We start from the raw sequence: 14,157 nt of genomic DNA on the forward strand, positions 1-14,157 counted from the left end.
CACTACAAGTGGCTGCTGCTCTTCTTAATAAAAGCTCTATCTATGTATATATCTATAAAGAGAGGGAAGAAGGAAAAAAGTCAGGCCTGCACAGGAGGAAGAAAATTGCAACAACGACCACTCCATGAGCTAGATATGGTGGTACTTGTCTCTAATCAATCCTGGAAGCTGAGGCAGGAAAATCCTGACAATGAAGCCATTCTGAGCTAACATCAAGACCCTGTCCCCCAAAACAAACAAACAAAAAAGCATGAGCATTTAACCTAGTGGTACTTAACATGAACTAGGTCCTGCATTCAATCCCTGTACAGCAAACCACAAACCAAGCAAACATCTGGATTACATGAAAAATATATAAAATTAGTTTGTCAACCATAAACCGCTCACAAATGTTACCTATTTATCAAAGAACATGTGAAACTGATTAGTGTAAGTAACTAATTTTCCTGCGTGTAGACATGTTCATGTGTACATGTGCGCACACATTTGTGTGGGTGTGCATGAATATGCAGGCCAGAGGTAAACTAGACACATATGTCTCAATTGCTTCTCCTTATTTTTTGGGGCAAAGTCTCTCGCATAACCTAGAGCTCAGGTAGATTGAGATTCCTCCTCCAGTCTTCCATATCCTCAGCACTGGGATTAAAGGTATGTCATACTCAGTTTTTTTACAGCCCTAAATATTTGTGTGTGTGTGGGGGGGTGTCTTCAGCACATACAAATGAGGTACATATTAAATATGAACACACTGAGGAATACAATTTGATGCATTATTCTACTGGACAAACATGAAGAAAGGTAACACTTCAAACATGGGAGGGGATAGTGTTGCAACACCTAAGTCAATTCATTAAATATATATATGAATATATGTGTGTGTATGTATATATATATATCATATATGTATGTATACATATATATATACTCCCTCCATGAGTCTACATAAATGTTAGCAGGGCAATGTAGAGTTCTTCAATGGATGTGCAGTACACTTTCAACTTTGCAAGATGAAAAGTTCCGGAGATCTGTTGCAGAACAATATAAAATTTCCTGACACTACTGAACTGACACTTTAAAACCAGTAAGATTTTACTTAGCATTGTTTATAATTTAAGAAAAATTTAGCTATTATACGAAGCATGAATTAGTTTAAAAAATTACTAGGCACAGTAATCAAACTCATTTTGAGCACTCTTGAGTGTCAGTCAGTTCCAGAACTCACATAGTGGCTCACAACCATCCATAATTCCAATTCCAGGGGATTCGAGACCTCTTCTGGCCTCCATGGGTACAAGGCAAATACATGGTACATATACATAAGTGCAGGCAAACTGTCATACATCCAAAAATGTTTTTTAGAATCTGTAATAGATAAATCTTTACAAGATTGATGTGAGGAAGAAAGCAGTTTTTCCTAGAAGACTTAATAAATCTAAAGTGAAATAGACAATGGGCAAAATGTAAGTTAGAATGTTTCTGAAATCAAATCCAAAACTGTGTTAAAATAGTAAACAGTAAATAATACCAAGTATTCCAAACACAGATTACTGTCAGGTCAACAGGGGAGTGTTAGGTGAGCAGGGGAGTAGAGAGCTTAATAACCATTCTAATACACATCCAAATGCATTTCAGTTGGGTGTTAGAACACACATCTTTATTACCAGCACTAAGGAGACCGAGGCAAGAAGACTGTGAGTTTGAAGCAAGCCTGGACAATATGACTAGACCCTATCTCAAACCAATAAACAGACAAGCCCCACAAATGCAAATTCCTAATAAAAAATTTTGATAAATGTTATTGTTTCTGGCAAAACTTAAATGAGCTAACAGAAAGATACACTATATTGCTTTAAAAAAATTGCACTATACTTAATGGTGACACAGCCCCATTACAGTAAGGGAGGACAAGGACAGGCCCCATTATCTCTGATAATGGACATTTTGGGACACTTAAAACTGACACAGTAAGAGAGAGAGAAAAAAAACTTGGCATAAAAAATTGGAAAACAAAACAGAAATAATACACTGAAGCCAACATGACAATTTAAAAATTAAATAGTACAAACTAAGAATTCAGTTGTCATGTAGAAGATAAAATATCAAAATCAAGTGTCCACATTTCAACAGTAACTAAAAGGTATAAAGAAAGAAAAAGATACAATTCATGACAGTAATAAGAACTATAAAACAATCCACATAAGTGTGTAAAAGTTGTATAAAAAACTGAGTAACTTGTCAGATATGCTGGTGCACACATTTAATCTCAGCACTGGGGAGACAGAGGCAGGCAGAATTCTTGTGAGTTCAAGGCCAGCCTGGTCTACACAGTGAAGTTCCAGGACAGGTAGGGCAACATAAGGAAACCTGGAGCTGAAGACAGCTCAGGAATTAAGACACTGGCTATAGTTTCAGAGGACCCGGGTTCAATCCCCAGCACACACACACGACAGCTCACAACTGTTTGTAACTCCAGTTCCAGGGGATTCCACACCCTTATACAGACATACATGCAGGCACATAAAACTGTATTCAAAAACAAAACAAAACAAAACCCCACATGTTATATAACTGCATAACTTTAGTAGAGAAAGATGAAGAGCCTGAAAAACAGAAGCACATTGTGTTTATGGGTTAGACTTTTCAGTGTTACACATCATGGCATAATGCATATCCTATCAAAACAGACATAAAAATATTTGAGGCAATTTGCAAAAGATTAATTCTAGAGCATATCTGGCAGGTTAGAATCCAAATTCTGGACAAACAAGATCAGTGACTGACAACTATCTTCTAAGACATTAAAGACGCCTAGAGTATTATACCTAATCACATGAAACCAGTCACTTAGGACTTTTCAATTAAAAAGACAGCAATTTCTAGAGGATGAGGAGCCATCTTCCTGTGCAAACATAAGGAAGAGTTGGGTCCCCAACACTCATGTCAAAGCTGGCAGGCATGGCAGCCCATCTGGTAATCCTGGTCACCTGGTAACATACAGGAGGCAGAAATGGGGTAGATATCTAGAACAAGCTAGCTAGCTACACTAGCTAAATCAGTGAGTTCTAGGTTCAAGTAAAAGACCCAGGTTTATAACACAGTAAGGAGAACCTGAACCTGAACCTCCACAAACACATGTCCATGTCACCAGCACAGACAGACAGACACAAACACAGACACCTCACCAAACCTCAGCAATTTTACAAGCGTCAACTGATGATTAATGCTGATGTGGACATGGGAATAAAAGACTTTGATATTTGGGCATAGTAAACAAGTAAACACACACACCCTTTTGAAAGTGTTAACAAACAGGCTTCAAAATCCACTGAAATACTTACTGCTAAAGCTTAGTGAAGAATCAATATAGGACTTCTGTTTCTCATCCTAGTCAACTTAGAGGTAGAAACGGAAAGGTAGAAGAGGAGATGTAGAAGGGCAAGTCTCCCTCAATAATCCAGAGTTGAAGAATCTACTTTGAAACCTGAAGGGTAAAATCAAGAAAAATCAAGAGGGGCTACACAGACAGCTCAGAGGTTAAGAGCACACTGGCTGCTCTTCCAGAGGACCTGGGTTCAATTCCAAAATCCACATGGTCGTTCACAACTACCTATAACTCCAGTTCCAGGGGATCAGACGCCCTCTTCTGACTTTCACAAGCCACAGGCATGCAAGTAGTGCATAGACACACATATAGGCAAAACATCCATATGCATAAGATAATAAATAAAGTTTTTTTAAAGAAAAAGAGAAGTCAAGAGCCAAGGGAAGAATAGCCTAGGTAAAAGACCCCACTCCAGGACCTTCTAGCTCAGAATGACAAAGATAAGAATGGGTGAAAAGGGATACAAAATGAGACTACAACAATGGGAGCAGTCATCAAAAGTCTCGCAGACCAAATTAAGAGCTTCAATTTTATTCTAAGAACAGTATTCAAGTAATGACCTATATTTCAGCAAGATTAGCCACTTGTTACATGAGGACTGAATGAGATAGAGGGAGAAAAGATGGAAAGGGGAAAGGAGAGGTGAGGGGAAAGAGGGTAGTGTGCCTGCCAGGGAGGAGAACAAATGAGGAGGGTACTATGAAATCTAAGTACGATAACAGCCAGCCTAACGGGATGGCAGCAACACCCACACAATGGTTAGGAGGTTCTATGCTCTCCCTTGTCATTGTCCTACCATGTCATCTTAGCAATGGAAACCATTCCATGAGACTGGGTGAGAATAAACTCCCGTGGCTCACCTTCTACATAGCAAACACTGCAGGTCCTGAATGACGCATCTTTTTCAAGGATGAAACCAAGACCCAAGCTAGGCCAACAAAACTAATTCAGGAAACCAGTAGAGACATTTTCTCTTGTATTTATTACCTAAAAGGACAAGGTGATCCTAGAACTTTGTAAGGTATTAATTATCCCCCAAATCCACAGTCCTTCTTGCAATATAAAGCCAGTTCCCCACAAGCTTTATCTGGACACACAGTCAAATAGCAAGAACTAAATACTAAATTATGAAATTAAATTCTGACCAATAGGATACAAACGAAAAGAAACAGTTACAATTCCTTGGTCAATTCTTCAAAGGAAGCTATCCATAACCATCCTTCTGTTTCCTATTTCTCACAGGATGCATATTAATTCACTAGCACAAAATAACAGATTGGGTGGCTCAAACAGCATTCATTTTCTCCCAGTTATGAAGGTTAAAAGTCTAAGACCAGACTATCAGCAGATCTGGTCTCTCAGGAGACTCCTTGCCTTGCTTGCGGATGATCACCTTCTTCCTTCATCTTTACTTGGCCTTTTTTTCCTGTGTGCACATCTGGTGTCTGTAATTAAACTTCCTTTTATAGGGAAACCAGTCAGACTAGAGGACCTGATTTAATCTTAATTACTCTTTTAAAGACTTTATCACTAAATGCAGACATAGCCTGAGATATACAATTCAATCCTGGTAATCTGGGGCATAGTCATTTCGGTTGGTGAGCTATATACATTAGATTTTTTTTTCCAGGTCAAGTCAACACTGCAAGGTAAAAGAGCTATACAAAATGTTCTATGCTGATAGAGATATTCTATATCTACACTGTTTGATATGGTAACCAATGGCTCTACATGACTACTTAAAACTTAGTTTAAAAATTAAATAAGATTATATACTCAGACTCTTAGATGCCACTAACCACATTTCAAGGGCCAGCAGCCACAGAGTCTACTAGGCAGCACAACTTAAGAGGTAACAGAGTAGTAAAAACTACTAGATCTGTGATCTGAACTTAGATCTACAGATGTTTACAAGGACTATACCTGGAGTATCAGAGAAAGGGAGACCACAAAAACAAAAAACAAACAATCCACACACACACACACACACACACACACACACACCACACACACACACACACACACACACACGATACACAGGGCTACAAAGCAATGATGTTCCAGGGTTGTCATAACTTTCCAGTGCCCATTACGTTTCAGACATGGTTAAGAAAAAGTCACCCAAAAAACAAAGTCAAGGACATAGACAACAATGAAAAAACAATCCTCCCATGGGGAAAAAAAATGAGTCAAACTACGGACCTTGCACAGTTGCCAGCATATAGCTCTCACAACTGCTGTCCAGAAGGAACTCATTATGAATATGGCCAAGGACTGTTGTGTGCTTCCTTTCTCTTCTTCTCTAAAGAACTCTGATCCCAGTTACTCTGTTCTAATCTCCACTGTACAATGGGTTAGGCAACAGAGACTTTTTTCTTTCTTTCTTTCTTTTTTTTTGCTTGCATCGTACTGAACTGGTGACGTCTACTTTAAGCTGTATATAATAGCTGGGTGGGGTTTTGAACTGATTTACTTAAAGGAAAGATTAGGTGTGGGAAGAAAGGTATATACAAATGTTGGATGGCCAGAAGCCTGAGTTCAACTGTCAAGAACAAAAGTTGAGACAGGAGATGTAAACTTTATGGCAACTGGCACATAGATAATATAACAAAACAGAAGAGGAGACAAAATGACCTAAGATCAGACTCCAAACAATACACCCACAAAAAAGCAGTAAAGTAAATACTCGTAGGACGTGCACTGATGTGGAGAGGGGGAAGCAAGAAGATCAACTAAAGACAGCTAGTAAACACAGGAACAGGAGAAAAAGAAACAAGGAAAAGCTGAAGTTCTTTTAAGAAGCAGGGCTATGGAAAGAGTAGGAAAGAAATGAACACAATCAAATCCTACGTCTAAAAGGAGTACCAAGTAACCTCTGGAAAGCAAAACACTTAGTACCAAAAGAAAAGTTGTAAGAATCTTCCACATATAGGATCATGGAAGGTCTCTTTTGTGAAGTGTTTTATGAGTCATAAAATAATAATATAATTTACTAAGCAAAATACTTTTTCATATTGTGAAAATATAAAGAGAGTATGTGGAACAATATAAAGAATATCCATAAATATAAATAGCACACACAAATCACCAAGACAAAGAAGCACAATATGTAAGGGATGAAAGAGGAAATTCAAACAAAACATAAAACTTTAGTCAATGTTGACAATTATGAAAATACAAATACTATTTTAAATAAATCATTAAATATCAAAGAAAATCACATCTGGAACATTCTCATACACTTCTGATGACAATAAAGCTTGGGGCAATTAAACTAAGAATTATAACCCAATTAAAGTATCTTATATGGGTCCAACATAAATAGCTACAAATAAATTCTTTTAATTTAAGATATGAAATTCCAAACATTTTCCAGAGTAAGTAGTCACAAGGATTATTTATGTAATACTGATACTTGAAACGTGGCTTCATGAAAAATCTAACGTGTAAGAGTCTAAAACTTACACAATACACACACACTCTACTGTATAGTGGAGACATGAGGAGCAACACCAAGCTTCTGCCTTTAGTCCTGACGGTCCTGCACTCTCAACTACTCCACCAACTCAAGGTAAAGAGTCACAAGAAAGGAGAAAGGCACTACTCATCCCAGCAGGCCTTCTCTGATACCACGTACTTTCTCAGAGGCACTTTGTAAAAGTTAGATCCAAATAAAGGGATGTCAGATTCACAGACCTTTCTGAGTATCTAATAAAAAGTTGCATATAGCTACGATGTGGAAAAAGGGGGGGGGGAACCTAAATAAACAAATAAAGTCTTGCAATTTCAGGCTACTTACTCTATCCAGACTCCAAATCAACACCCCTATTTTAAAGAAATATATTCCTTTTAGCACAATAAAGAATAAATGAGTGATAAACAAATGAACATATTTTGAATCAAACAAACTCATGTCAAATCCTGTTCTGACATTAGATATATATATATCCCTCACAAGGTCACTTAAATATATTTTAAACTAGTATCTTTGCCTATAAAATGAATATCCTAACATTAAAAAAAAAAAAAAAAACATGGGGGGGGGTGCTAATATCCGGAGGTCAAAGGACTACCCGAGAGTTAGTTCCCTCTTCCACCACGTGAGCTCCTGGATCAAACTCAAGCCATCAGGCTTGACAGCAAACTCTTTACCCCGAGCCATCTCACTGGCTCTGTCACAACATTTTAATACTTCTGAAATTCACATTCTTTAAACAGAATAGATAACTAACCACATATATACACTTATGTGTGTGTGCATATAAAAAGTAATTTAATCTCATTCTTACATTTTATTAACCTGTTTACTCATTGGTAAATTTTTAGCTTACATGTATTAAAACAGTTTAACTTATCATTGCTTATTCAATGCAGAATATTAAGCATACAGTAAGTACTCATTTGAATAATGAAATAAAGGTGGCATCCACTTCATAGGGTTATGGTGAAAATAAAATGAGAAACATGAAAACTTTACTAACTCCTTTCACTTTCTTAACAATGCTATAAAGTAGGGTCTATTATCACCATTTACATATAAGAAAATGAGCCATAGAGGTTAGTAACTGGACCAAGACCACAAAACGGTTAAGGGATAGATCAAAGAACTGAATACAAACTCCACACACAGTCCATGCTCATAACCACTAGCTAAGTCTTCACATACAATGGGCACTCAAGTACTAGTTTTCACTATGTTGTTAGAATATAAATATAAGTAGAAGGTTTAAAGCACCTATCAGGCATTCAACAGTCAATGACAATTATTTTAAGTTAGGGAAGTTTTCATAACTCAAGAGAGTAATTAAGAAATTGAAAGATGTTGCGGGCATAGTGGCACAAGCCTTTAATCCCAGCACTTGAGAGGAAGAGGCAGGAGGATCTTGTTGAGGCCAGTCTGGTCTACAGGGCGAGTTCCAAGACAGCCAGAGTTATATATTGAGATCATGTCTTTAAAAAGAGAAAGAGGGAGAGAGGAGAGAGGAGAGAGGAGAGAGGGGAGAGAGAGGGAGAGAGAGGGAGAGAGAGGGGAGAGAGGGGGAGGGAGAGAGGGAGAGAGGGAGAGAGGGAGAGAGGGAGAGAGGAGAGAGAGAGAGAGAGAGAGAGAGGAGAGAGAGAGAGAGGAGAGAGAGAGAGAGAGAAAGAAATTGAAAGATGTTAAAATCCAAGCATCAGCTATTCACAGGCTCTGGCTACAAGAAAGTAACTCATGGTTTCCTAAATGAACTCTGGATTCTCCCTAGAACTGGTACTAATTAACTGAACATGTCTGTATGCTGTTCCTTTTTTGTTCTGTTTTTAATCAAGTCCTCTTTAAACAGAAGATAAGACAATAATATTTCAAAGATCATCTATTTTACAAATAACACTATATCAGTTGAAACAGAACTGGGAACAGTACAGGCAAGTTCTTTTGGCTATTCTGAGATTTCATGCATTTACAATATAAGAACCTAACATTTTTTAAGAAGAAGAAGAAGAAGAAGAAGAAGAAGAAGAAGAAGAAGAAGAAGAAGGAGAAGAAGGAGAAGAAGGAGAAGGAGAAGAAGGAGAAGAAGGAGAAGAAGGAGAAGAAGGAGAAGAAGGAGAAGAAGGAGAAGAAGGAGAAGAAGGAGAAGAAGGAGAAGGAGAAGAAGGAGAAGGAGGAGAAGGAGGAGAAGGAGAAGGAGAAGGAGGAGAAGGAGGAGGAGGAGAAGGAGGAGGAGGAGGAGGAGGAGGAGGAGAGGAGGAGGAGGAGGAGAAGGAGGAGAAGGAGGAGAAGGAGGAGAAGGAGGAGAAGGAGAAGAAGAAGAAGAAGAAGAAGAAGAAGAAGAAGAAGAAGGAAGAAGAAGAAGAAGAAGAAGAAGAAGAAGAAGAAGAAGAAGAAGAAGAAGAAATAATTACTTTCAAGAGTCTAACTTGAATATTTTTCCCTTCTCTCTCCTTCTCAACTCTATCTTTCTTATAGCTGAAAGTCTAGTAGCCTTGTAAATCCTTCCAGTAGTTGCTTACACTTGGGCCCACTGTCTTAATTCCTTCATTAAGTGTATCTCTTAATGTAAAACCACACCTTTCCTACACATATAGGTAGAATTCTGATTGACTTTTACCATGCTAATATTTTCTGCTCCCTCTTCAACAAAAACACTGATCTTGAACTTAAAAGTTCTTTTATTTCCTCCTCTGAATTCTGCTTTAAAAAAGCTGCCTTCCACTCACATCAAAAGTATGTTCAATAGAATGCAATGCTATTTCTGAAATGAAGCATAAACTCTTGCAATTTCACCTTTTTCTTGTAATATTCAATTTAACTACAAAAGAACTACAACGTGTTTTTTTTTAATTCGGAAATATATTTTGTTCTTTACCAGTCAGTGACCCATTGGAAGCTTAGAGAATTACATTTTCAACTTAAACCTAAGGTCTTGTGTCAAACAGAAGGGAAGAAAGACAGAGAGAGCTTTCAATCTCATATGTTCTTTCCAGGTACAGCTGAGGCTATGCAAACATCGGGACATTACCATCCTGTTCTGAAACACTTTAGGGATACCTACTCTAATGTATAAATAGGAATTGCAACCAGGTACTTAAAGCTGTTGTTTAAATCCATTTTCCTTTTCTTCCATTTTTTCCTTTCAACAGACAGACAATATCCAGCTAACATGTCTTCAAAACCACCAATGTATTTTTGTCATGTCAAATCATCCTTCACATCCATCATGTTTTCAAGTTAAACACTGCAAAGTATAAGCTTTCATATTCCTTCTAATCTTCTGATGATTTTTTTTAACTGAAGAATTAGTTCAAGAATCATGTTATCTACATTTTTAAGCTGTGTAAGCTAAAACAATGAATTTGGAGAAAGGGTAAAAAAGTACATTTCCAAAGTCCTGAAAATTAAACTTCTGATGCCATGTCAGGACAATGAAAGTAGAAAGAAGCACTGCACAACTCACCCACCTGACTTACAGTGTACAGCACCCTAAGGTTTTCAGCCTTAAGGGAGGCAAGTGCGGAGAGAAAAACTACTCCTTTTTGTCTTTCTATTCCTCATGTGTTGTACACATTTTTAATGGCTCAACTTTGACACATATTTCACTCAACAAATGACAAACCTATTGCTTATGCTTGTGCAGATGGCATTACAAAACACATTAAGAATCAACACTATCTTAGTTGGTCAAAGTTAATACATATAATACTTATTTCAGAAGAAAAAATCCAACCTACAAAATTAACATATCTACCAGTTTGAGCCATTTTTCAAGGAATTATTAGGCCACGTTCCTTCCAGTAGACAAAACTACTACGTATGTAGAGTTCGAAGCAGAAAATTCCTGAAGTATATGACCTTGTTCCAAACCAGAGCTTAAGGTTAGAAAACTTAAAATCTTCATACTGCATTTTGCTCACAGCTGCTAAACTGAAATTCAGCACCAGATTTTGAAATAGGTCAGAAGGGAGACACAAGGAACAAATCACTTTCAAAGCACTGTTCTGAGTCTCTAAAAACACTGATTCCTACGTCTGCTGCTATCAGACACAACCAGTTTTAAGCCTTACTGTCCTTATTTCTTTTTAATAAAAGGCTGAGCTGAAGTACGAGAATGCTTCCACTTCTGAAATTTATAAAGCTGGTTAATTCTAAGCATCAAAACAGAAAAAGATTCCATCACATCTTTCTCGTCGTTGTTTCAACATTAATGTTTTGCTTTCTCTTGTTTTGTTGTTTGTCTCCGATGCTTCTAATGAAGCCTGGGCAACACACTATCCAAAACATCCAATTAAATAAACTACCTACAGAACAAACTACCCAATCAAACCTACCACAACAGGCCAAACAAATTAACAGAAGGGAGAAGTTTTGGTGTACATATTCCTACTCTTACAAGTCTACATGTGGCTTCGTCTAGGGTAAAAGTGAGTATCTTTGGTCTTATTGCTAACAGGTGAATCTCATTCCCTTTCCAAGGTGTTTCTCTATTTAAACAGAACCTAGATGGAAGAAAGAAAGAAAGAAAGAAAGAAATTATCTCAAGAGCAGGCTCCTACCAGACTCGATGTCTGGGGAAGGAAGTGGCAGGTAGTAGTTCTGGTTCATTAAATTAGTCTTCGCTCTTAGAACTAAGTTTTAATCAACTCTTACAGCTGCTTTCCTCTGTGGCCTTCCTCCACGCTGACATGTTTAAAGCTTCCATTTCGGAGCACTGACAGAGGGTTAGTTTCAGAGTTAATAACTGCTAAGTTTTAGTTGGCTATCAGTATGGCTCACTAAGCTTTTGGGTTAAAAGGCCTTCTTTGAGGAACAAGATCCTACAACGCCGCTGTCTGTAGACCAGGAAAAAACTATTAACAGTTACGAAACCAGATCACTAGGACAAATCATAAGGCCTCCCAATCACTACAACCAAGCCTAGGTGCAAAGCAGTCCGCTTCTTCTTCGTGTATTTGAAAAGGAAAAAAAAAAAAAAAAAAAAAAGCGGGATCTGGTTTAATTATTTCTTACTAAGGGAGAGCCTGATGATGTATTTACGTATACACGTAGAGCATCAAGCAGAATTTTTATGTACTAAGTTATTTGTAAATGCATACGGATATAAGATCGGTTCATCCAAATCGTTCATAAATCGAGAAGGTAAGATTACTTCAGAAGCCACAACAGTTTATTAAGAAGAAGAAAGAAAAAAGCCCTGCAGCAAAACAGTATGGAAAGTACAGCTTCTCACGTGTCTCTCCCAGACACAAATACTTAGCTCCGAGTCCATTACAACAACCTCACCACCCTCCAGAACTGCTCTCCTCCACCTTACACTGACAGAAAACTACCAAGCTCGCAATCGTTCCCCCAGAGACTCTCCTACCTATTATCTTACCCTCCGCCTTGGTCCGCCCCCGCCCCGGGAATGAGGTGGCCTTACTGGCCCCGGGAGACCACCTCCTGCTCCAACGTGCAACCCGGAATCGCAGCCACCCCTCCGCCCGCAGCAACCGTGCGAAGCATCTAGGAGAACCAGCTCCTCACCAACTCGCCGCACTCTGTGGTCTCCACCCCCACGTGTCAGTTACCCTCCCCACATTCCCACACCTCACGACTCAGGCCGAGCCAAAGAAAGGGGGCCGTCGAGAGCCCGGGTCCCCCCAAGACAGATCGAAACCCAGAGAGAACTCCGGCCCCGCCGCCAGCCCCCTCCCACCCACCCCCGCCTCCACGTCCCTTCCTCCCTCCTCGAGGTGAAACCAGGCCCTTGCCTCTGAAACCTCCTCTTCCTCGTCGTCGTCGTCCTCCTCTTCCTCGCTGTTGTTGCTGCTGGTGCCGCCGCCGCCGCGCCTCCTCCTCCGCCGCCGCCCGCCGCTGTTGTCGCTGTCGCTGCTGCTCTCGCTGCTGCTGGGGGTCGGCAAGTCGGTTCCGCTTGGCCTTGTGGTGCTGCGGCGGCTGCGGCGGCGGTGCTGCTGTGGCTGTGCTGCGGCTGCTGTGGCTGCTGCTGCTGCAGCTGCAGAGGCTGCTGCGGTGGCTTCTTCTTCAGGAGCAGGTCGCAGACTCGCACCATCCCACGAGGAGACGAGGCCGAGCGAGCCCCGCCGCCGACTCCGCCGCCGCCGCCGCCGCTGCCGCCGTGGGGGGGCCGCCACTGCCGCCGCCGCCGGGGGCTCCTTCTCCTCAGCCGCCGCGAACCGTCGCTTCTCCATCCCCGCGGAAGAGGACGGGGTGAGAGGGGGGGGCGCGACGGAGGAGGGCGTGGGGGGGGGGCGCTCCGCTCTACCGCGACTTCGGCCGCGCCGGGCCGACACAGCGCTCCGGGCGCCGCTGCTGCTGCCGCCGCGCCGCCGCCGCCGCCACCACCACCACCGCCTCGGTCACCTCTACTGCCGCCGCCGCCGCCGCGCCGCTCCGCAAGCTCTCACCTCGTCTCGCGATACTAAGGGCGGGAGCTTGGCGATGGAGGAGGGAGAGAGGAGAGAGGGAGGGAGGGAGCGGGAGGGCGATCTGGTGTGGTGTGTGGGGAGGGGTGGGAGGGTGGCGAGGCGGAGCGCGAATCGCCGTGCCCCGGGCAAGCCGAGCCAGCGTCCCGAAGAGCCGCGCCGGGGAAGTGTTGCCTGGCGTAGCTTCCGCCGGGGAAGAAACCGGGTCTGAGCGGGATGGCAGGCAGCAGCGGGCGAGCGCCGGCTGGCTGGCTTGTCTTCTCCTCGCTACTTCCCCCCCGCACGCACACACACACAGCCCTGCAGCCCGCCCTCCCTCTCCCTCCTTCCTTCCTTCCTGGCTTCTGATGAGAACGCAGCCGCAGGCGGAAGCGCCGGTGACGCCATCAGCCGGCGCCGCGGTGGCCGCGCGCGGGGTCGCGGCTTCCCGGTCCAAAGTGCGGGTTCGGCGGGCGCGGAGCGAGTCGGGTCGTCGTCTGTCCCCCCCGCCCCGCGTGAGGGTTGTTGTTAGGGGGTGGTTTTCAGGAAGCACCAGGCTGCGGAATAGAGAGCATCTGGGCCGGCGGAATGAGGGGCGAGCCGAAGCTCGGGGAGCAGCTATGCTAAGTGGGAGGAGGGCCGGCTCCCAGATCCGGGAGGTGGGACCTCGCCCCGGACCGACCTCCTGGACAGACTTTCCTGCCTGGCCTGGCCATTTTCTTCCGAGGGCTTGGGATCTTCAGAGTGACTTCGTGTAAGGAGAGAGACTTCTATCGGGTTCAAAAGAAACTGAGCGTCCCCTCAACTGTATCTTGCAGCAGTCATGTCCTCACTTTATACGACGGCTCCCTCGCCAGAGGTTTGGTCTCGATCATAAACTTCCTGACCTGAGTTTT

General features: G+C 42.0%; 1 protein-coding gene across 1 annotated transcript in view; it reads right to left on the bottom strand.

The window, feature by feature from the left end:
• Window positions 1–13,048, bottom strand: part of LOC119086155 (ankyrin repeat domain-containing protein 17-like) — a 70,623-nt gene extending 57,575 nt beyond the window's left edge. Inside the window, 2 exon segments of the mRNA XM_037208853.1 lie at window positions 12,611–12,746; window positions 12,915–13,048. Of these exon segments, the coding sequence (XP_037064748.1) occupies window positions 12,611–12,746; window positions 12,915–13,048 (270 nt within the window).
• Between the last annotated feature and the right edge of the window lie 1,109 nt (window positions 13,049–14,157).

Source organism: Peromyscus leucopus, chromosome 10 (genome assembly GCF_004664715.2).
Source record: "Peromyscus leucopus breed LL Stock chromosome 10, UCI_PerLeu_2.1, whole genome shotgun sequence".
Classification (NCBI taxonomy): Eukaryota; Metazoa; Chordata; class Mammalia; order Rodentia; family Cricetidae; genus Peromyscus; species Peromyscus leucopus.